The following is a 25,704-nucleotide window of genomic DNA, read 5'->3' as shown; positions in this document are numbered from 1 at the left end:
CGATTTCGCCACAGTTTTATACTGACGTGACTTCTCTGTGTACAACAACATTACCAGTGAAAATACTCACTGAATTTTCTGTTTTATCGCCTAGGACATTTATATATACTGTGAAAAGTAATGGTCCTATATTATGCCCTTGGAGTATTACTGAAGTTACTTTCACTTCTAAAGATTTCTGTCCATTATGAATGACGTACTGAGTTTTGTTTGCTAGAAGCTCTTCAGTCCAATCACACAGCGGGTTTGATATTCCGTACTCTCGTTCAAAAATGGCTCTGAGCACTACGGGACTTAACTGCTGAGGTCATCAGTCCCCTAGAACGTAGAACTACTTAAACCTTACTAACTTAAGGACATCACACACGTCCATGCCCGAGGCAGGATTCGAACCTGCGACCGTAACGGTCGCGCGGTTCCAGACTGTAGCGCCTAGAACCGCTCGGCCACTCCGCCCGGCCGTACTCTCATATTTCGTTTATTAGACGGCAGTGGGGAACTGTATCGAATGCCTTCCGGAAGTCAAGGAACACGGCATCTACCTGGTCGTCGGCGTCTACTATTTTCTAGGCCTCGTGGAGGAACAGAGCGAGCTGGGTTTCACATGATGATTCCTACACAGAAGATTTTCGGTCTTCAGAAACGTCATAATAAGCGAACATAAAACGTGTTCAAGAATTCTACAACAATTCGATGTAAGAGATATAGGACTATAGTTTTGATAACTTTGTATGTAACTGTCTCCCGTTCCTTGCACCTACCGCTTGACAGTGGGGGAATAGACGAAAATGGCAAGTGAAAAATAAACAGTAATAATAGTCAATGGCGGAAATGTTGTCATGTTAGAGATCGTAATTTTTGTTTTTCGTGCTGTTCAGGACTTGTTTCTAGCGAATAGTGAATATTACCTGTAACAGAGCGAATCGGTTATTAGCTGATGACCACACACATTCTCGATTAGCAATTGGGGAAAATATACACTCAAATCTTTTCGAGGTACAGCTGATATCTCTCATTTTCTTAAGAGAGTCATTTTTCCTTATGTAGATGAGACCTAATAAAATATTTTCGCATTCGGTGGAGAAAGTTGAGGATTGAAGTTTTGTGATAAGATATACCTGCAACGAAAAACACCTTTGTTTTATTGATGCTATTCGAAATCGCTTATAATATGCATGGCATTTCGCGATATTACAGCAGCCCTTCTTTGAACTTCCTCGATATCCTCTGCCAGTCCTGTCTGGTAAAGATCCTATACAGCACAGTAACAGAAGAGGACGGACAAGCGTAGTAGATTTGTTGCAGCTTCCAAGTGTTCTGTCTTTAAAACTCGCATTTTCATTTTCTGTGTAATGGTTCCAGTTTATATTGTTTCTATCCACTTGTATTTATCAAAGTCTACAACCTTACATTTGTGTTAAGAGGCGTGTTTTTTAAGTAAGGTCCATTTGAACATAAGTATACAACGAGAGGTTATTTCAAAAAAGTAAATTTATTTACAGAAAGTACATACTTCACTCTATTTTTCGACATAGTTGCCAAGTTTGTTCAAACACGTAGCATACCTCTCAACCAATTTTAAAAGACCCTCTTCATAAAAACTTGCCGCCTGCTCCGATAACCAAGAGTTCATTGCCGTTTTCACGTCTTCGTCATCATTGTAACGGTTGCCACTGAGGTGTTCTTTGAGATGGAGGAACAGATGGTAATCGCTAGGCGCAAGATCAGGACTGTAGGGTGGATGGTCTGAAACTTCCCAGCCAAAACTGTCCAATAAATCGCGGGTCTGACCTGCAGAGTGAGGTCTTGCATTGTCATGGAGAAGGACAATTCCCTTTGTCAGCATGCCGTTTCTTTTGTTTTGAATCACTCTGCGTAGCTTTCTCAGGGTTTGGCAATATGCTTCTGCATTGATAGTCCTTCCTCGTTGCATGACGTCAACCAACAAAACACCATGTTTATCCCAAAACACCGACGCCATGATTTTGCACTGGGACCGAGTCTGTTTATCCTTCACCTTTACAGGCGTGTGTGTGTGTGTGTGTGTGTGTGTGTGTGTGTGTGTGTCCATTCCATGCTCTGTTGTCTCGATTCGGGCCTGATATGTGAAGCCCATGTTTCGTCTCCAGTTACGATCTGACTCAAGAAGCCGTCACCTTCTTCGTGATAACGAGTCAAGAACGTCATCGTACACTCAAATCTTTGGATTTTATGGTCCTCTGTTAGGAGTTTCGGGACCCAACGGGAGCACAGTTTCCTAAACTTAAGGTGTTCAGGAACAATGTTGTAAAGCACTGATCTCGACACGCCTGGAAATTCGTTTGAGAGACCTATTATTGTGAAGCGCCTGTTCTCACGAATCCTTGCTTCAACTGAAGCCATCAAATCGCCTGTAATCAAAGAAGGGCGACTGGAGTGGTCCTCATCATGGACGTTGTCACGGCCATCTTTGAATTCTCGTACCCACTTACGCACTTTGCTTTCACTCATAACAGTATCACCGTACACTTCGCAAATCTGTCAATGAATTTCTGCAGCAGACAGGTTCCTTGCTGACAAAAACCGTATCACTGAGCGAACCTCACACGTGGCGGGCGAGTTGATAGTCTTAAACATTTTGAAAGCACAGAACAGATTGGTTCAAATGGCTCTGAGCACTATGGGACTCAACATCTTAGGTCATAAGTCCCCTAGAACTTAGAACTACTTAAACCTAACTAACCTAAGGACACCACACACACCCATGCCCGAGGCAGGATTCGAACCTGCGACCGTAGCAGTCCCGCAGTTCCGGACTGCCACAGAACAGAACCGTACAGGTTAGCTACAGAGTTGAAACTGAGCACAGTTGTTCCCGAGGCATGCCAGTACACGACGCACGTGCTCGTTGCGGTATGCGCGCGAACTATTCGTGCCTATAACATAACGGACCTTACTTAAAAAACACGTCTTGTATTTCTTTATTTTTCTTTTCGCCGCTCTTCAGGCAAACGATCTTAAAATGTCTAAAACGTATTGCAATTTTTACAAGTCGTTAAAAGCTGAATATTTTCACAAAATAAAGATGGAGAACTGCCTTGTTTAAAAGATAAATAGGTGTACATATGTTTATGGATGGGGTCCGCCTTTAGCAAAACACAGTTTTGTTTTATATCCCAAACATGTTTCACTGCAGTTGCAGCGTCATCAGTGGGCTTTCATTTTATGGCTGTAAAACATAGAGAATGTTCTTTACTGTTTGTACGCATGTAGATATTAGTTCTTAAAATTGTAATTATAATTTTTTTTGAAGAACACATAAAATTATGTATTCATACCTTTTTATATAACATTCTTTATGTTTTACAGCCATAAAATATGAGCCCACTGATAATGCTGCAACTGCAGTGAAACATGTTTGGGATATAAAACAAAATTATGTTTATCTAAAGGTGGACTCCATCCCAAAACATATGTATTGTTAAAGCAAACATGGGCAAAAGAGCTTCAACCTCTAGATGATAAACAGCTGATTTTTTGATCGTTTAAGATTTCTGCCTGAGGCAGCAAAGGACCTGGAAGAGCAGCTGAACGGAATGGACAGTGTCTTGAAAGGAAGTTATAAGATGAACATCAACAAAAGCAAAACGAGGATAATGGAATGTAGTCGAATTAAATCAGATGATGCTGAGAGTATTAGATTAGGAAATGAGACGCTTAAAGTAGTAAATGAGTTTTGCTATTTGGGGAGCAAAATAACTGATGATGGTCGAAGTAGAGAGGATATAAAATGTAGACTGGCACTGTCAAGGAAAGCGTTTCTGAAGAAGAGAGACTTGTTAACATCGAGTATAGATTTTAGTGTCAGGAAGTCGTTTCTGAAAGTATTTCTATGGAGTGTGGCCATGAATGGAAGTGAAACGTGAACGATAAAAAGTCCGGACAAGAAGAGAGTAGAAGCTTTTGAGATGTGGTGCTGCAGAAGAATGCTGAAGATTAGATGGGTAGATCACATAACTAATGAGGGGATATTGAATAGAATTAGGGAGAAGAGAAATTTGTGCCACACCTTGATTAGAAGAAGGGATCGGTTGGTAGGACATATTCTGAGGCATCAAGGGATCACTAATTTAGTATCGGAGGGCAGCGTGGAGGGTAAAAATAGTAGAGGGAGACCAAGAGATGAATACACTAAGCAGATTCAGAAGGATGTAGGTTGCAGTAGGTACTGGGAGATGAAGAAGCTTGCACAGGTTAGAGTAGCATGGAGAGCTGCATCAAACCAGTCTCTGGACTGAAGACCACAACAACAACAAGATGTTTACGCAGATGAATGAGGTGTTGAATTTATGTAAACTCCCAGGAGTAAGGATATTGTGTGATCTTAGGTGGTGTGTAGGTTTTATGGAAGTGGATGATTGTTTGAGGAACTTCGGAGGGTGTTGAGGGATGAGGTACTGAAGCAAGCCTGGATGACGGTGGAATGGAGTGACGAGGACGGAAGCCTTTGTGCTATTTATCAGGTAATCGAAATATAACTGAATTTTTTGAGTACTCACGTGGAGGACTTCACACTTTTTATTGTTTAGGGTCAATTGCCACTTATCGCACTCTGCAGGTATCTTGTCTAAATCGTTTCGAGATTCGTATTGATCTTCTGATGACTTTAGTAGATAGTATCTGCTAACAATCTACGAGAGCTGCCCAGATCGTAGCTCTGTTGCAGCGCTTAGCGCAGACCGCCATCTGTCCACATCTGGCGATGTCGGAGAGTATGGCGGCCGGTAGGCGAGACGCAGCAGCGGAGCGGCGCGGTACTCACGGCTCGATGCAGTGCGCGGCGGTGAGCACGTGCGTCTCCGAGATGAGCGCGCCGCCGCAGAAGTGCTCCTCGCCGTAGCGGATCAGCGCCACCATCCATCGCCACTCGCCCTGCTCCGTCTTGCCGCAAGCTGCAAGCGCCACATCGTCCACTGTCACTTCCTTCTCCAAGGGCGGGGATAGCAACGGTTAAAAGGGAGGTCTGCAGCCGAACAGTAGCACTTACACCACAACAAGGTGGAAAAAATTGTGGATGGTTCATAGCACGGCGTTTACTTCACTACATACGACTCGTAACTCGCACTGTCTGATCACTTCATAGCAGCTTGTTTCCTGCACCAACAAGACAGAGAGTTGAGGTTGAAATAAGAGACACATACACTGCTTGAAGTAAAGCAGCCAGAAGAGGAGGCGGAAACGAAATTAAACTTCACTGTTTGAAAGAGTAAGAGATGGTATTCGATGATTAGAACATCTACATACTCCGCAAGGCACCCGACGGTGTGTGGCGGAGGGTACTTTGAGTACATCAATCGGTTCTCCCTTCTATCGCGTCAAATTTACAAAGAACTTGGCAGTATGACGTTGCAACCCGTCTGGGCGTGATGCACGCGTGGTTCAGCTCGAAAGGGCGTCATAAACCATCTACGTTCTCTCCCGAAGCAAACTAGCACCCAGTTGTTGTCACTAGTCCTTGACGTCCTGGAAACTGGCATTGGGATGGAGTAGACGTCCGACCTGTTCCAACATGTGTTCTATCGGGGCAGGTCCGGGTACCTTGCTGACCACGGCTGCACCTCAACGTAACACGGACAGTTGGTATGGAGACACACGTGCCGTGCGTGAACGACCTTTGTCCTGTTGTAAAATGACACAATGGTACTGGCGCATAGAAGACTAAGGGTGAAGTTGTGGCGTCAGAGTTTGGTATAAGGCACCTTGGTCTTCGCGCGTTGCAAATTTACTGCATTTCCAGACTGAAATTTTCGCTCTGCAGCGGAGTGTGCGTTGATATGAAACTCCCTGCCAGATGAAAACTGTACCCTGAACCGATCGAGAGTCGAACTCGGGATCTTTGCCTTTCGCTGGCAAGTGCTTTATCGACTGAGTTACCCAAGCACGACTCACGTCCCATCTTCAGAGCTTTATTTACGTTCAGTACCTCGTCTGCCACCTCCCAAACTTAATAGAAGTTCTCCTGCGAAATTTGCGGGACTAGCACTCTTGGAAGAAAGGATATTGCGGAGACGCGGCTTAGCCACAGCCTGAGGCATGTTTCCAGAATGGAGTTTTCTCTCTGCAGCGAAGTGTGCGCTGATATGAAACTTCCTGGCAGATTAAAATTGTGCGCTCGACGATTCTCGAAGTTGGGAATTTTGCCTATCGTGGGCAGTTGCTCAAGCGAACGAGATACCAAAGCACGACTGACGACCCTTGCATTTCGTTTGGACAACAATGGATTGGTCACGGCGTTCTTGTTCTATGGCCGATATGATCGTCAGCATTATTCCAGTGCCCTTCTTCTGAAGACCCTTGAAAAGCCTGGTTTACGATACTTCGGCCGTCCTGGTTGGCACAATTGTCCCAGGTGCGGAAGTCGTACGCCAAACTCCTGGGCTTCTGTCAGAGTAACTCTGAACTGACCCTGTTGGTCGACATTTTGAACAATTCCTGAAACGGAACAGTTTTGCTTTTGTTACGTACTGTAACTGTACACTAACAGAACATATGAAACCACTGTGATAAAAATATACCCTTTCATCTGACGGTTGTTGCATTGTTCTGTTTTGTACGTTTTGATAATTGAATATTACATTCTTTTCACCGTTGTGGAGATATTTTCACAGAAACTAAGATAATAGCGCTAAAAATTGAATAAATTATGGTTACGTTATTATTCTGTGACGAGCCACCAGGACGTCATAGGCTCATTGCACCAAAATACCTAGAAAATGCTTCCGAACAATGTACGCACCACCTTCTGTTCTCTTAGGTCTGCTGAAGTACTGTCTTCTAATTGCCTACAACTGTTTCACATTTGCTATAGAAATGTTTATTCGCAATTCGACGACCAATCTTTGCTGCATCTTAGCCATAACATCTTTAAAACAAATCTTACTTGATCTTCCGTTAGTAGTTTTTCTACCATGCGTCAGTACACTTATCTAAAAGAAAATATTTAGAAAAACGCCGTCAGCAGACAGCACTTACTTGGGTTGTTGAGCCTCGAGACGATTTCTTCCAGTGACGGCGGGGACCCGTCCCCTGGCAGCACGGGGCCGTCCTCGGCGGTGGGTTTGTCCGGGCAGCAGATGCCTACAAAACTGCGCGCCAGCACAGCCACAAACATGTCATTGTCAACGATACCTAGGGTATGTTCAAGGCCATACACATTTGCAAGAAATATAAAGGAGAGCCTGCAGCACTGTACAGTGCACGGTCTGAGTGTCGTCTGAAACTTGAATAGATTAGCAAGATGCAGATAAAATAAACTACCATTACGTAAATCACTGCATGTCTTAACAGTAAATGTAATTTGAGGATTCTGCCTTCATTCTTCCGTTACCAATAGGGAGAGCTGGACAAAGTGTCCATGGCAGGAAAAGTGGCTAATGGGATCCTGGGGGCTATAAGATGCTAGCCTTAACATAACCTCTCTGGAGGACCTTGTCATTGTGATGTTTAAAGCTTTCCCGGCGTACTGATTGTTCCATAAAAACACGGGAGAACTGCCGGATATCAGTAACTTCCTGCCACGATATTTCGGCGCAGAGTCTTCTGGCCATCTTCAGGTGAATGCCACTGTAGTAGTACTGGCGAGTACGCGCTGAGCTCCGCTATTTAAAGCCTTCTGAGGTGACATTGCGCATGCGCTGCTCAGCGTGCGCGTTCATAACGGCTCCGTGCGCTGCGCCTCGCGCTCTCCACTGCGAAAGCCTGGCGTATCGGTGTCAGGTCGATTTCCATCTTTGTGCGGATAACTACGTCGACTACGAAGTTTCTCTATAACAGGATTCCAAGCAGAGTTCAGCTGATAACCGCTATCTCGATTGATGAGAGTCTCGTTGTCAGACAATCTTATTTCCACAGATTCATTGATAATCGAGCTCCAAAAGTTTGATGTATGGGCCAAAATTTTTGTGTCGTTGTAATTCATGGAATGGTCTGTGGAAATACAATGTTCGGCGATTGCGGACTTGGTGGGTTGGAGAAGGCGAGTATGCCGTTGGTGTTCCACAATGCGTTCCTGCACAGTTCGTGTTGTTTGCCCTATATATGATTTGCCGCATTCACACGGAATTTTGTAAACACCTGGTTTACGCAGGCCCAGGTCGTCTTTAACAGATCCCACCAGTGATGAAAATTCCAAAATTGGTGCGGATTCGGGGGTTATACGGTAATGGTTAGGGGTCGTTTCTCCCCTGGGTAGATGATGTTTGTGGAGGCGGCGGCGATGGTGAAGTTAGTGGAGGCGGCGGTGATGATGATGTAAGTGTATGTTCGCGTATGGGTTCATATGACTAACGCCTGAATTGGCGATGGATTGTGGTGATTGGTGCTCTCTGATCAGGGTTTTCGTCCCTTCCCAGAGAGTTGATGAGTTGGTGTGGTGATGCGTTTGATGATTCGTAGAATTTTAATGATTTTTGTTTAATGATATGATAGAATGAGGGCTGTCCTAACATTGCTCTGATCTCCTCATTGCTCGAGAACCACGGAGCGTCTGCAACGATTCGGAAGGCTTTGTTTTGGATGATTTCCAACTGTTTGAGATTGGTGTCTGCAGCCATACTCCACGCTTCTGAACCGTAGAGCATGGCTGGGAGGATGATCGTTTTCCAAATTTTGAGTTTGGCAGGTACTGTGAGTCCCCTGCCTTTAAGGAGTGGGTATAGCTGAAAGAGCTGGGCAGAGCCCTTGTTTCTGGCCTCTTTGATGTGATGCGTAAATGTCAGATTCTTATCCAGTTTTAGCCCGAGGTAGATAACTACTTCTTTCCAGGGTAGTACCTGGTCGTCGTGCGTGATGTTCAGTATGGGGCGTTTGATTTTGTGGCTGAATAATATAGTCTGGCATTTGTCTGCGTTGATTTTTATTTTCCACAGATTGCACCACTTTGTCACTTTGTCTAGGTGTCGTTGTAGGCGGTAGGCTAGATAGTTGATGTTCCTGCCACTGTGGTATAATGCAGTGTCATCTGCATATAGGGCAATGTTACCGCCCGGCTCCTTCGGCAGATCATTTGTGTATAGTAGATATAGGAGGGGGCCAAGCACAGATCCCTGTGGGACACCTGCTTCTATTTGTTTTTGCTCGCTGTTTGCTCAATCTATTGTAGAGTAAAATTTCCTTTCCACCAGGAACGAGTGAACTATTTTGAGCAGGTGAAGTGGGCAATTCATCTTCGACAGTTTGTATAGCAGGCCGCCATGCCAAACCCGGTCGAACGCTTTTTCAATGTCCAGGAAAATGGCAGTTGTGCTATTTCCCTGGCTCTTCTCTGTGCAGATGCGCAATGTCACCTCAGAACGCTTTAAATAGCGGAGCTCAGCGCGTACTCGCCAGTACTACTACAGTGGCATTCACCTGAAGATGGCCAGAAGACTCTGCGCCGAAATATCGTGGCAGGAAGTTACTGATATCCGGCAGTTCTCCCGTGTTTTTATGGAACGACCTTGTCATTAACGCGTTTGCTGTGCTGCTCTTCGGACTCATAAAAAGTTTCGCGGATTTTAGTTATACTGATGTAAGGTAAAGTGTCAGTTTGCGCATTTAATATTGAGAAGGAATGTGACTCATGTAATTTAATGAAATTGTGTTGAAAGTGTCACATCTTGACTCCGTAATGCTACTTTGGTTGGTTGGTTGATTTGCAGGAGGGGGCTAAACAGCGAGGTCATCTGGCCTGTGATCTAGGATGGTAGAAATCAAGGTAGTAACAACACAAACAGCACAGTCCGGTGAAGGAGAAGGGATAACGTGGGAACTAAGGAAAAAGGGACGTCAGGGCAGGAGGAAGAAGAAAGAAAAGGAGGGAGGTCGGTGCAAACGGGAAGAGCAGGGGTACCCCAGAAATGCTACATGCGGTGGGGCACCAGCACAGCCACCGATCTATCCCAACTCCCACACAATACCATTACCGCGATACAACAGGGACAACACAACGGGGAAGACGACACAAGAAAAAGAGAAACAAAACAGCACAAGAGACCAGTTAAAATGTGGGGAAAAGGCTGGGGAACCTGGATAGCGTGGAGGGAATGTCAAGGCCTCCATAACCAAAGCCAACGCTAACTGAGGGATTCAAATTCCAGAGCAAACGTCAAGGATTTATACTTTAGTGCCCAAACCACTTTAGCGAAGAAACCGAGAACAGAGGTAAACATGCGAGGTCATCCGCTGATATCCGAGGCAAGGAAGGTGGGAGGACGTATTCAGTGCGAATGGCCAAAGGGTGGAGGCAGTGAGTGAGGACTGTTTAAAGAAGCTGATGGCCCCCTAAATAGCCATCAATTCCACAGTAAACACCCCACATGTGGCAGGTATGAGATGGTGTTCCGTGCGAACAGAATAAACGAAAGCATTTCCTACATGAATGATAGATTTAGAGCCATTGATGTAACGTATACCTTGAAGAGATTGCTGCGAAAAGTTTAGATGGGAAAAGAGGAATATGTATTGGTGGAAAGAGAATAGAATGTATAAGATTTGCTGATGACATGGTATTAGTGGCAGAAAGTGAGCGGACAGTGAATAACATGCTCAAAGATCTGAATGAAGCTTGTATGGAATATGGGATGCAAATAAACACAGCAAAAACAAAGAGTATGGTCATCAGTATAAGACGCAGACTGTCCAATATTAAAATAGGACAATCTACCATTAGCCAAGTAAGTCAATTTGAATATCTCGGAAGCACAATAACTGAAGACTTGAGATGTAACCAGGAGGTGAAAACTCGAATTGCCATAGCAAAGGAGGCATTCAACAGAAAGAGGAGACTCTTATGTGGCAAATTAGATAAAGGACTAAGGAAAAGGCTTGGCAAATGTTTTGTCTGGAGTGTGGCACTATATGGGGCAGAAACATGGAAACTAAGACGAGAGGATGAAAAAAGGTTAGAAGCATTTGAGATGTGGATGTGGATGTGGAGGAGAATGGAGAGAATTAGCTGGATGGAAAGAGTGAGTAATGAAAGAGTATTGGAAAGGTTTGGTGAGAGAAGATGTCTGCTGAAGGTTGTAAGAGAACGGAAAAAGAACTGGTTGGGACAATCATTGAGAAGGGAGTGCTTGCTAGTAGACGCTTTGGAAGGATTGGTTTGTGAGAGAAGACTGAGAGGAAGAAGGAGATACAAGGTGATAGATGACATAAAAGGAAGAGGAAATTATGCAGACCTGAAGAGGATGGCAGAAGACCGGACAACCTGGAGAACTACCATGTGAAAACCTGCCTTTAGGCAGAACACTGATGATGATGATGATGATGATGTAAAGAACTGTAGCATCCTGAAACTCCTATAAAAATATTTGGAACAAATAATGGAATACCACTGGAGAAATGGAAACTTTCTGACCCCAGATGTGATTCATCCGAATCTGTGGCCGAGGAACTACCTGGACGAGTGAGGAGGTGGGAGGAGTGGTCGGGAGAAAACGTGGGGAAGTGGAGAAGGAGGGGAGGTGGAAGTCACGGCAGACACAAGCGAGATGGAGCCCAACCAGTAAACCCACCAATGGGCAGGCAGTGGATGGGTGACAGCCCAAAGCCACAAAAAGAATAGAATGGCAGGGGTGAGCAGGGGAAGAGCAGATAGTGATGGCATAGGAAACAAGGATCTGGGACCGCCGAATCGAATGGGGAGGGATCCTATCATCAACCAGAAGACTATCGACAGGGCTAGTGCGAAAGGCACTGTTGGCTAAACGGGTACCACAATGCTGAACCAGGTCCAAATGTGCCAGCGTGGAAGAGGTATCTGATCCATAAACTTGACAACCATAGTCCAGACGACACAAAACTAATGCCCAGTAAAGGTGGAGAAGGGTCAAATGATCTGCATGCCAAGACGTGTGGGCAAGGAAGCAAAGAATATTGAGTTTAAGAAAACAGGCAACCTTCAGATGACTCATATGGGGCAATGAAGAAAGATTGTTGTCAAAAAGAAGACCCAAGAAACAGAAATGGGAGACCATAGTGAGACGCTGGCCGTCGAAGTGCAGCTCTGGATCAGGATGGATTGCAGTATGGCGACATAAATGCACCACCATCGACTTAAGGGGAGAGAACTGAAAACCCTGTGAGAGTGTCCACGTGGAAGCACACCAGATGACATCATGGAGCTGTCGCTCCACAGAGGCCACCGAATGGTAGCAATACAGAAATCATGCACATAAAAATCAGGGATGACCAACGGTACAGCAGAGGCCACAGGTCCATTAATGACGACGAGGGAAAGGACACTTAATATGGAGTCCTGTAGAACGCCATTCTCCTCTGCCTGCGGTGCGCTGGGAACAATGTCAACTCAAACAACGACTGGTGGAACAGTAACTGGCGAATAAAACTCGGGAGGAGGACCCAAAGACCATACTCTATGAGTGTAAAGAGGATGTGATGCCGCCAAGCTGTCGTAGGCCTTACGAAAATCGAAGAAAACTGCAATAAGATGGCGGCGCTGAGAAAAGGTCTGCCGAAATACAGTTTCCAGTCAAAGCGGGTAATCGATAGGAGACGGTCCCTCCCGAAAGCCTCACTGGTAAGGAAATAAAATATCCTGAGATTCAACGACTCAGTTTAGCCAATGAGGCACCAACTGTCCTAGTGACTTGTAGGGGACATTGGTCAGGCTGATGGACTGGTAACTATCAAGGGACGACAGATCCTTGCCAGGCTTAACGACAGGAACCACAATGCTGTCTCTCCATTGAGAGAGGAGAATGCCTTGGAGCTAAATACAGTTAAACAGCTGGAGGAGATGTTGGCGTTATGGAGGATTAAGGTGTTGAAGTGGTGGTAATGGCCGTGCTCCACCATGCAGCTGTCCAATAGTGAACCAGCCTCTCAAGTGGGGAACAGCAATTCTCCCAGTTCGGATTATCTTATTGGACAGATCACGGACAATTTCATCACTACAACCTTATTAAGAGGTGGAAACACGACCTGAGACGTATACAGAGACCAATCAGCATGAGGGAAAGCCCAGAGGGGTAACAGAGTCATCGGGAAGCGAGAAGGGAACGAGAGACACTATGGGAAGCGGTCACTATCACACAGAGTTCATCACGTGGCGGCTGGTGTAAGGAAGAAAGAAGGGAAAGGGAAGAGAGCGAAAGATCAGTGGTAGAGAAAGTGCGACATGTGGCACTAAAATGAGTAGGGAAACCATAATTAAGAAGGCACAGGCCATGCTCCACAAGAAATTGGTCAGTGAGGGGCCCTTGACTAGATGAAAACCGCTGTCCTATAAAGGGTGATGGGCAGTAAAATCCCCAAGAGAAGGTGGGGAGAGGGAAGATGCTAAATGAGTGCAGTTAGGACAGCAGATGTAGGTGGCCTTCAGGAGGGAGATATAGATGGGTGACTGTAGCCACAGAGTCCTAGAGTACCCCAGTGGCAACTGCTTCCAATGGGATAGGAAGTGGGATCCATGTACTAACAATATCAACATGGAATCCTTCAAAGGGCTGACCCATTTCCGACAGAAAGCACGGAACCCATAAAGTGTTGGTGAGTGAGTATCAGTAAAATGAGATTCCTAGAAAACGACACAAGCTGCCAAGTATAAGACAATTACAACTATGGGAAGTGACAGTAATACCCATTACAGTTCCATTGAATAAGCACAGAGTGGGTATCCAAATGGGAGATGGATGAGCTGCAGCCAATCACGCTACCGCGTCACTGTCTGTCACCAAGGATGGGATGACACCCATAAATAAGAGGTCAGATTCAGGTTGTGAGGGGGCCACAGAGGGAAGTAGGCTTCTGCAAGACCTGGTACTGAAAGAGAGCTGGCGACATTGGGGCACACAGACTGTGGGTCCCATGGTCGAATTGTGGTAGCAGGCATGAGAGATGCCAGGTGGAGGAGTCCTGGGAGGGAGCCCCATCACCACTGGGCACCAAAGAAGATTGGCACTTTTCGGCTGGGGAAGGGGAGTGTCAACCAGAGGGGAAGGTATGGGAACCACTGGAGATGGGGAGAGGAGAGGCCGACTGGACTGGAGTAAGGAAGAGGAAGGAGAGCGAAAGGACATAACAGAGGCAAAAGTAGAAGTCTTCGACACAAGAAGAAATTGGTTAAATTTCTGATGACCCTCAGTGTAAGGTAAACGACCAAGGGACTTAAACTTTTGTATCTTCTTTTCTTTTTTATTTCTTAGAAGCCAGGAAGTCTGGTGAGCATGGAGAGTGACAGTCATAACAACACACATGGGTGGCAGAACACAGGGGCTCCCTTCATGGTGTGGATGTCCACATTCACCGCATAGAGAGTCCACCGTACAGTGGGAAGACATAAACCCAAAACGCGAGCGCCGAAAACACCTCATGGTTGGCGGAACATACAGCTTCACATCACATTGGTAACACAACTTTGACATTCTCAAGGAGGGTATCTGCCTCAAAAGCCAGAATAAAGGTGCCAGTATAGGTGTGATTGCCCTTATGACCTCTCTGCACACACTGAATAAAATGAACACCCTGTCATTCTAGACTGGCCCGGAGTTCCTCATCAATTTGAAGGATGAGTTCTCTATGAAAAATGATTCTATGAACCACATTCAAAGTCTGGCGAGGAGTAATGGACACTGGGACGTCGCCAAGATTATCACAAGCATGAAGGGCTGCAGATTGGGCGGTAGAAGACGTTTTGATCAACAGGGAACCCAAGACTTCACTTCGCCAAAATTTTCTTCAATATTTTCCACAAAAAGTAACGGCTTTGTGGCGATGAATATGTACCCGTCTTTCCTAGTAGGGACCAGGTAGTGGGGAAAGTGTTTCACCACAAGCCGGCGAGCCTGGCTCTTCTCCCAGGGTATAGCCAGGGAAGAGAAGGCTACAGGGTCATAAAAACAGCATTCAATAATCCGTCACCAACTTAAGAGACAACCGTAGAAGTACAGCCACTTTTCTGGAGCTTGACACGTTTCATACCCAACGCATCTGCCCTGATATCACCCACTCCAATCAGGGGCTCTTCCTAAGGGCACCACCCAGCCACAGCAAGGGCCATCTGGCACATTGGTCATTGCCGAGAGTTCTGATGATCCAGAATGGCAAGCAACCACTCCTAGCACAGCTCAGTTATCAGAAGTGCGATCATTGTGTTGTAGGGGGCTCAGCCAGACGGGTACATAAGAGCCCCACCACACAGACTGGCTACATGCGCTGGTGACATGGCAGGGCAGAGTGGGCTAAGTGGAGAAGGGAGGGAGGAAAAGAGGAACAAAGGGAGGAGATGAATCCACTTTGTAAAAACTGAATTATTTAAAGTTCTTAATTTGATCCTAAGATAACTGAACTATTCGATATTATACTTCAGTAATCGTAGATTATAATCACTCATTTATACGTATGTCCGTCTATTGCTACTTAGTTTTAAAAAAACTTTGCCCAGCTGTCCCATACATGTTTCCGTGATTTTTACTATTATCACAGAGTTTCTCTCTGTTCTACTTAACAGCACATTAGATCGTTCATGTTGCTTTTATCTTCTGCAGTACAGCTGGTAATTTAACTCATTTTGTCATTTGATTCTTCGTTGTTGGTGGTAGTGGTTCAGAAAAACAAGGAAGCAAATAGTGAAATTTTCTGGAGAAAATCACCTCAAGATGTAGCTTTCACCCTCTACAGATCCTTCCAGCACAACGGACGTCACTCTCCGATGTCTTAACACATGTACTATCATCCTGTCCCTTCTCCCCGTTAGTGTTTTCCAAACGTTCCTCACCCGTCTACAGCACCACATCTTCAGCACTTCGATTATCATCTTTTCTGGTGTTGCCACAGTCCATGTTTCACTTCCATATTATGCTGTCTTGCAGACATATTTCCTCAAAAATTGTTTACATTCACACGACATGTGTACTAGTATGTTCTGCAGAAAATGATTAGCATTTGAATCACGTCCACCCGCGGGTTCAAGGTCAACATCGATATCAAGGCGCAACACTACCTACCGCTAAACCGTGCCTGTGGTTCTCGTTGTCGCTATAAACCGAAGGTAATGGACCAGTGTGACTTGAACAGACGTGCAGGATACCTCGCTCAAAGCATACCGTCAAATCAATGACTTTGAAAGGGGGCGCATTATTGGCATGAGAGAATGTGACGCATTCATCTGGGAAACTGCTGCTCGTGTAGGACGAAGTGTTTCGGCAGTGCAACGGATGAGTATAGAATGGTTCACGGAAGGCAGTAGAACGTGTTGAGATGGGTTAGATCGCACCACCCAGAACACCTCCTGAAAAGGTCGACACCTCATCCAAATGGCACTGAAGGACAGGTCTGTGTTCTCCTCGGCTCTGGCGCAAGAGTGAAATGGGTGTAACACACGGTACACTATCATGGGTGACAGTCCGTCGCCATTCATTACAGCGTGGATTTCATGCGTGTCATCCACGTATCTGCCGACCTTTGACGAATGTGCAGAAACATACTAGACGGCAATGGTATAAGGAAAGACTTCACTGGGGACAGGAATGGCATCATATAGTGTTTTGGGACAAATACAGGTTCTGTTTGTTTGAAAATGATGGCCGCATTTTGTTTCGCCGCAGACAGGGGGGACGACATTACAGTGACTGCATTCGCATGAGACGCTCAACGCCAACTCAAAGCCTTATGGTGTGAAATGCTATTGGATACAACCATAAATCACAGTTAGTGTATGTCCAGGACACTGTGACCAGTGTGACCTATGTGAATGACATCCTGCGACCCTTAGCCATACCCTCTCTGCACAACACTCCAGACACCTTTTTTTTCAGCAAGACAATGCACGACCACATACTGCTGCACGAACACGTGCCTTTTTGGTGTCACAGGATGTCAGCCTTTTGCCCTGGCGTACCAGATTTATCGCCAATAGAAAATGTGTGACTGTGGTGAAACGACGGGTGCAGTGATCTGACCCAATGCCAACCATCGCAGATGAACTTTGGAACCAGGTGAATACAGCATGGATGGCTATATCACAGAACGCCATTCGCGTCTTATACGAGTCGGTGGTGTCATGCGTGGAACAAGTTATCACAGCCCATGGCGGACCCTGGCCCTACTACGCAACAGGACCCATGCTGAACTGAGGTGACTGAAATGCTAATTATTTATGCAGAACACACTAAGGTACATGTCCTAAGAATGTGAACGTCCTATCTCCAATCGTTCAAAGTGTTCTGTGCTTTTTTTTTCTCCTGAACAGGAGCGTAGTTATTTTGCTTCCAAGGGAGTAGACTACTTCGCGGCCTCCAAATTTGATGTGAAGTTTCTCACTAATCTCATTTCTGCCACTCCTAATTACATTCTTCTTTCTTCGGTGTATTCTCAGTCCTCATTCTTTACTTTCAGACTGTTCATTCTATTTAGTATCTCCTGTGTCAATCTTCTTTCAATGAGTGTCTTTCATCCTGTAATTTAATCCTGCTTTTGATTCCATCTTTTAATTCCGTCGTTGCTTCTTCGATATACGTATCCAAGAGTCTGAAAGAATGATTGCAACCCTGTTTAAACCCCTCATAATCCTACCACTTCGTTCCTCATCTCCCACTCTTATTGTTCCTTCCAGTTTCTTGCACATATTGTGTTTTACCCATCTGTCCCTGAAGCTTATTTCCATTTTTCTGAGAATTTGGAACATCTTGTACTATTTTACATTGTTGAACGCTTTTTCGACGTGGACAAATGCTATGAACGAGTCTGTATTTTTCTTAAGTCGTGCTTCGATTATCATCGCAACTTCAGAACAGCCTCTCTGGTGCCTTTACCTTTCCGAAAGCCAAACTGATCGTCGTCTAACAGACCCAAAGTTTTCTTTTCTATTCTTCTGTATATTATCCTTGACAGCTACTTGGAATCACTGTGTTCAGCTGATTGTGCGATAGTTCTCGCACTTATCTGTCCTAGCTATCTTCGGGATCGGTGGGGAAGGTATTTTTCCGCATGTTTGGAGTACGTCTGGAGACTCATATGTTCTACAAATGAACTATATTAGTCATTTGGTAGTTGCTTTCCATAATTATTTTAGAAATTCCGCTGGAATTTTATCTATGCTTTCGGCTTATTTGATCAAAACACTTCCGAAGCTCAGTTATTCCCTGACTAATACTGGATCTCGCGTGTTCCATACTGACTTCGATTTTCTCTTCTGTCACGTCACCAGATGTTCCTCTCCCTCACTCCCTCGTAACGGCCTTCAGTGTACTCTTCGGAACCTACCCGCTCCCGCCTCGGCGTCCGACAGCAAAATTCCTCGTGAACTTTGTGAACACGTTTGCTTTTAATTTCAATAAGGCATTTTGACTCTTCTGTATGCAAATCGGTGCTTCCGACGACTTTTCTATTTCTCCACATTTTTCCTGTAACCGTTTAGCCTTAGCTTCCATACGCTTATTATTTATTTCAATTCTAAGTGACTTACATTGCTGTATCCTTCTGTTTCCATGAGCATCTTTGTAGTTCCTATTTTCGTCTATCAATTGAGGTACCGTGCAGTACCATAGAGAACTTCAAATCCACACCATCATTTCTCAGTACTTCAGTATTCGAATTCTTTTCACGTTGAATGTGTAGGGCGAGTCTCTTAAACTTCAGCTTTCTCTTCATCATTACTAAACTGTGGCCTGGATCTACATCTTCTCATGGGTATGCCTTTCAATCTAGTATCTGATATCAGAATATTTACTTGACCAAGATGTAATCCAATTGGGATCTTCCCTTGTCTTTAGGCCTTTTTCAAGTATCACTCCTCAACTTGTGATTTTTGGAGTGTGTATTCGCTATTAACAACTGAAATTCATTGCAGAACTCTGTTAGTCTTTCTCCTCTCTCAGTCCTGCTGTCAAGCCCATATTTTCCCATAACAACGTATTCGGCTCCTCGCCCTTCCACGGCGTTCCAATCCCCCCATAGTTATTAGCTTCCATCTCCCATTACACACTGAACAACCAGTTAAGTGTACTCATATACTCTCTCTATCTCTTCATTTTCTGCTTGTGACGTCGGCGTGTATAGCTGAATTATTAGTGTTGGCATTGGTTTGCTGTCGACTGTGACGATAATAATTATACCACCAAATTGGTTAAAGTGTCTTGCTCTCTGACCTACCTTCCTATCCATAACGAATCCTACTCTCTTTAAACCATTTGCTGTTGTTGCTGATATTACATTACATTCGTCTGAATACAAATCCTTATCTTCTTTCCATTTGACTTCCGTTTTCAGATATTTATAGCGTCCCTAGCACACTCAGACTGCTGACATTCTACGCACAGACTCGTAAAATGTTACCCATTCGTTGGTTATGTGTTGGACATGTGACTTTACCATCTTGTATGAAAGACGGATGGAGAAGCTAATATGGTATGTAAATCGAAGTAGAGTGTATTACGTTGGATTTGGAGAGAGTGGTTAAACTTAGGTGGGAGCGGATATCCATACAAGGTCAGTATAGATGGGAATGTGATGGATGAGGTTCCTTTAGGCATGCACGATGATCGTACGACACAGCTAGCATGTTTGTACGAATAGTAGTTTTAGTCTATTGTGGCTTTTTTTGGATGGTTCGTAGGTGATCGTCGATGATGTGCGATGCGGCAGTTGCGTTGCAGTGCAAAGAATAGCTGTCAAGAGACAAGTTTGCTGACCGATACAACAACAGTGTCACACAGGTGAGCCAAAACGTTATGACCACTGCACATCACGAGACAGAATTCTGCCTGATGACATTCAGTACAAGTGACGTGGTAAGGAGATTACAGGGTGGTCGCCATTAAACTTTCGCTACTTGAGAGGGCTCCCATGAAAAACGAGTGATCGTAGGACAATGAAACCCCGTGGAAACATTTACAAGGCCATGCGGAAGAAAAAGAACGACTCAGGTATTGAAAGGAAAACATTTTAATTTCCTCGTCAGAGGGTAAAATTTGTCAACTGTGTGCCATGTTTACGTTCCAGGTTACAAACATCGTTCAGTGTCACAAGTATCTACATCCACGACAGCATGGGAGCATGGACCATGGAATGTTCAGCTGTCGTAACACAGCTCGTGCACGGCTTGAAGACCGCTCATTGCCTGTAGCATTCCGAGCCGTGGCAGCAGTAACTTCTTCAGCAATTTGTGGCGCAGCTGACGTCGGCCTCTTCCAAGAGCAATTCCCAAATCACCAGTTAATTGGAACTTCCCAATTACGATTATGAAGCCCGGTGCAGAAAGACGGTCTTTCCGTATTCCTGTAGTGTCGACACTCGCGAAGAGCAACAACACTACTGATTTTGTTTTGATAAAACAAATTTAGAGTGAAGTCTTGTTCACCTTGTTCAGACCTATGTTGACTGTCTGCAAATGTAATGCACACTGATGCTTGTGATTCAACCCAGGTTCGCTATGTAACCGCCCCTGACGGCAAGTCATGGCACTAACACAACTAACAACCCAAATCGTGCAGTGCACAATCTGAACTTCATCCTTATAAACTTAGGTACCCATATGGTAAATAATTTTTTGTCTACAGTGGCTCAAATAGTGAGAGTTTAATGATAATCATCCTGAATATAAGTGGAGATACGAAATGCAGATGGGGAGATCCAGTGGCATAAGCGACACTGACAAAGGACAATTTGTTACAGCCCGCCACCTAGGACACTGCATCTCGGAAATGGCAAGCCGATCGGCTGTGAGCGTGCTAAGTCGTGAGCATATACGGGAAATGATTTAATCACGGTGAAACCACGATTATGTATAAGGCGTTCAAGATCCAGACCTCATCTCGAAACATGGAAGTCGGAGTGTTGTCCGCTCTGTAAAGTAGGACAGGCGACCATCTGTGGCATATCTCACGACAGAGTAGAATGCTGGTGCAGGCACAAATATTTCGGAGCACAGGGTTCATCGCAAATTGTTGAGCTTGGCGCTCCGCAGCCAATGACCCTTACATGTTCCCATGTTGGCCTAACGAATTATCAATTGCGGTTGCAGACAGCACGGGATTATCGAAACTGGATCGTGAATCAATGCAAACGGATCTTCTAATCGCATAACTCACATTTCTTGTTGCACCAGTTTGACGGTCGTGTCTGGAAATGCTGTCACCCATGGGAACGGCTGCTCGAAACATGCACCGCGCCAAGAACGCTGGTCGGTGGGGGCGGCATTATGCTAAGGACATTGACCTGGCCTCACATGGGACACTTGGCAGTAATCGAAAACAATGTGCCTACTTAACGTTACTGCGGATGATCTGCATCTCTTCGTCGGCCGGGGTGGCCGAGCCGTTCTAGGCGCTACAGTCTGGAACCGCGCGACCGCTACGGACGGAGGTCCGAATCCTGCCTGGGGCATGGATGTGTGTGATGTCCGTAGGTTAGTTAGGCTTAAGTAGTTCTAATTTCTAGGGGACTGATGACCTCAGAAGTTAAGTCCCATAGTGCTCAGACCCATTTGAACCATTTGCATCTCTTCATGCTTGTCTCCCCCGATGGCGACGGCATATTCCAGCAGGATAACTGTCTGCGTCGCAAAGTCTGAATCGTGTTGCTGTGGTTTGAGGTGCATGATAGTTAACTACAGTTGACGTCTTCGTCACCGAATTTTCTTGATCTGAAACCGATGGAACGTTTCTGAGACGCAACAGCACGCCACCTCTGGCGCCAACAAACCACCGATCCGTTAAGAACAAGAATTACATGAACTGTTTGCAGACATCTAGTGCCACACACCCTGGTAACCTACCAACGACTTTTCGAATCCGTGGCACGCAGACCTGCTTCCATTTTGCGTTTTAAAGATTGACCAACATTCTATTAAGCAGGTAGTCATAATGTCTCGGCTCGCCAGTGTATGCTACGATTCACTAGGGTGACAGCCCGTGTCACTGGGTGACGAGTAAGCAGTGTGGACTCACGCTCTGTTGATGATGCACATGGAGTCGAGCAGCCTGGTGAAGGTCCTGCGGAAGTCGGACGGCAGGCAGTACTGCAGCGAGCGGCAGTGGCCCTCCTGTCCGGACGCCGTCAGGCAGCGCTGGTACGCCTTGTCCTCTGGCTGCGACACCTGGCGCACACGCGGGACACTAACACCAAGAATGTCCTCTCTCGTCTGAATCTACAATAAACTAGGCTGCATTTCCCTGCACTTACCTCTTTTCGGACGTGAGTACTAGCTTCGACTGTTTACCATGCAACCAGTTGTGTTCATCAACACACAGCAGTGATGCTGTGTGCACAGTACGCGTAGCTCTCCTGCTAGCAGGTAATGTTTCCCGAGCCCACGATACCACAGTTTATAAATTATGCGTAGTTCGTATAGCAATTATACTAGAACTGACATGTGATTACATTTTCACGCCATTTGGGTGCGCAGATCCTGAGAAATCAATACCCAGAACAACCACCTCTGGCCGTAATAACAGCCTTGATACGCCTGGGCATTGAGTCAAACAGAGCTTGGATGAAGTGTACAGATACAGATGTCCATGCAGCTTCAACACGATACCACAGTTCATCAAGAGTAGTGACTGGCGTATTGTGACGAGCCGGTTGCTCGGCCACCGTTGACCAGACGTTTTCAATTGGTGAAAGATCTGGAGAATGTGCTGGCCAGGGCAGCAGTCGAACATTTTTTGTATCCAGAAAGGCCCGTACAGGACCTGCAACATGCGGTCGTGCATTATCCTGCTGAGATGTAGGTTTTCGCAGGGATCGAATGAAGGGTAGAGCCATGGGTCGTAACACATCTGAAATGTAAGTCCTCTGTTCAAAGTGCTGTCAATGCGAACAAGAGGTGACTGAGACGTGTAACCAATAGCACCATCACGCCGGGTGATACGCCAGTATGGCGATGACGAATACACGATTCCAATGTGCGTTCACCGCGATGTCGCCAAACACGGATGCGGCCATCATGATGCTGTAAACAGAACCTGGATTCATCCGAAAAAATGACGTTTCGCCATTCGTGCACCCAGGTTCATCGTTGAGTACACCATCGCAGGCGCTCCTGTCTGTGATGCAGCGTCGAGGGTAACCGCAGCCATGGTTCCCCGAGCTGATTTCCATGCTGCTGCAAACGTCGTCGAACTGTTCGTGCAGATGGTTGTTGTCTTGCAAACGTCCTCATCTGTTGGCTCAGAGATCGAGACGTGGCTGCACGATCCGTTACAGCCATGCGGATAAGGTGCCTGTCATCTCGACTGTTAGTGATACGAGGCCGTTGGGATCCAGCACAGTGTTCCGTATTACCCTCCTCAACCCACTGATTCCACATTCTGCTAACAGTCATTGGATCCGACCAACGCCAGCAGCAATGTCGCGATACGATAAACCGCAGTCGCGATAGGCTACAATCCGACCTTCATCAAAGTCGGAAACGTGATGGTACGCATTTCTCCTCCTTACACGAGACATCACAACAACGTTTCACCAGGCAGCGCCGGTTATCTGCTGTTTGTGTATGAGAAATCGGCTGGAAACTTTCCTCATTTCAGCACGTTGTAGGTGTCGCCACCGGCGCCAACCTTGTGTGAACGCTCTGAAAAGCTAATCATTTGCATATCACAGCATCTTCTTCCTGACGGTTAAATTTCGCGTCTGTAGCACGTCATCTTCGTGGTGTAGCAATTTTAATGGCCAGTAGTGTACTATAATTTCTACACGCTTATAACTGAAAAGTGAATGTAAATTCGGTTGTGATATACACAATCAAAAATAATCTACCAAATAAGGGGAATCTACCCTCTTCAGCTTCGCAGAATGAAGCAGAACTCTAAAATATACATAGAAAACGCTGTACATTGTGCGAGACTACCACTCATTAATCTGAACCAATACACACTGCCGAAAAAAATTATTAAACCTGGAAAGACGACATCGATTTTTATCTGATGTCGGAATATGTATAATAGATGTTCTGATAATGGTTTCACCATCGTCCGCCAACAGATAGCGCAGTGACATATCTAGCAGATTCAGCACGCAAGCAAGTGATGGCAGTTTGCGCGTACAACGTAGAGCTGGTGAGAGCTGTCTCTTAGAGCGCATTCGTCCGAGACATAATGACCCCATCCCAGGCTTTATGGTCAGGGGCGTGATAAGCTACGACTCTCGTTCACATCTGGAGTTTCAGGAGGGGACACTAACCAGCGTTCGGTACGTGCAGAACGTTGATAGGCTCGTTCTTGTGCCATTCTTGCAACAGGAAGGTGATGCGTTGTTCCAGCAGGATAATGCTCGCCCACACGCTGCCCGTGAAACTCAACGTGCTGTGCAAGACGTGCAGCAACTGCCCTGGCTAGCACGATCACCAGACTTCTTCCAGTAATTTTCGGGATTACAGCCGGATCCCATCAACATTCTGCCACGGTATTTCTACCCAGAGATGTCCGGCCATCATCAGGTGAGTAGACGAAGTACTGAAGAGCCTGTGGTGGCCAGTCTTTTTATGGAAGATCTCGAGGAGAAAGCTCTTGAGTCTGCGGCCTTAAAGCCTACGGTTTCCTGGCGTTACGTAGATGATAGTTTCGTTGTATGGCCTCATGGCAGACAAGAACTGGAAAAATTCCTTTGTCATTTAAATTCTTTACATGAGAACATCAAGTTTACTATGGAGACTGAGAAAGATGGGACTTTACCCTTTCTAGACTTGTTAGTACGCCGTAAGAATGGTGGATCTTAGGGACATTCGGTGTACAGAAAACACACACAAACAGATCTACATCTTCAAGCGTCAGCTGCTATCACCCTGCACAAACCGCCGCTGTTCTTGGTGCTTTAATTCATCGGGCGCTTGTAATATCGAATGCTGATAGCTTTCACGAAGAATTGGTGCGTCTGGGGAAGGTTTTTAAAGAGAATGTCTATACTTCGCGTCAAATACGGAAGGCCATGCACAATTATAATAAAAAGAAGCAGCTCTCTGAGGATACATGACGACTATAAATCAACTGCGTTCCTTCCATATGCTGGGAACGTGTCTTCTAAAATAGGCAGATTACTTAGGAAGAATAATATTAGTGTCATCTTCCGTCCACCAGCAAAGACTAGGGCCTTAGTCGGATCCGTTAAAGACGATTTACAATTGAGGAAGGCGGGTGTTTATAAAATTCCCTGTGAGTGTGCTCTGTGTAGAACACAGACGACACACCCGTCTGCGGCAACCTTTATAATCAGCAGTGGCAGAACATTGCATTTCCGTGGGACGTTCAGTAGAATACAATAATACCAAAAAAATTTAGCACCGATTTCCAGCTTCTGGGACTCTGTAATTAAAGAATCCGTGGAAATACGTCTTACTGACAATTTAATGAATCCTGATAACGGCTTTCAGCTGGATAAAAATTGGAATCCAGTTATTAAAATTATGCACTCGCAACGGAATCGACATGCTCAGTCCATACTCAACGATTAGTCTGTTCTTCCTTCACCACTGAGGGCAGCACACAGAATTTGGATGCTTCGCGTATGTCACCTAATGCATGCGCCGTAAACCGCCAGTACGATTCCCATGCGCGGAATTCGCTATAAATACCATGACTGCATCAGGTCTCTTCAGTGCTTCGTCTACTCACATGTGGATGGCCGGACGTCTCTGGGCCGAAATATCGTGGCAGAGTGTTGACGGGATCCGGCTGCAAACGCGAAAATCACTAGAAGAAGAAATACGCCGGGAAAATTTAAGAAGTCATC

At 45.5% G+C, this 25,704-nt stretch overlaps 1 protein-coding gene across 1 annotated transcript in view; it reads right to left on the bottom strand.

Moving 5' to 3' along the window:
• LOC126091344 (proclotting enzyme-like) overlaps positions 1-25,704 on the bottom strand; it is a 91,242-nt gene that overhangs the window by 45,333 nt on the left and 20,205 nt on the right. Inside the window, exons 3-5 of the mRNA XM_049907058.1 lie at positions 21,927-22,075; positions 7,012-7,124; positions 4,802-4,931 (exon numbers count right to left, since the gene is read on the bottom strand). Coding sequence (XP_049763015.1) covers positions 4,802-4,931; positions 7,012-7,124; positions 21,927-22,075 — 392 coding nt within the window. The remainder of the gene's footprint in view (positions 1-4,801; positions 4,932-7,011; positions 7,125-21,926; positions 22,076-25,704) is intronic.

The sequence above is a fragment of the Schistocerca cancellata genome, chromosome 1 (genome assembly GCF_023864275.1).
Source record: "Schistocerca cancellata isolate TAMUIC-IGC-003103 chromosome 1, iqSchCanc2.1, whole genome shotgun sequence".
NCBI lineage: Eukaryota > Metazoa > Arthropoda > Insecta > Orthoptera > Acrididae > Schistocerca > Schistocerca cancellata.
Note: the sequence above shows the minus strand (reverse complement) of the source record. Positions and strands in the feature narration are given on the sequence as shown.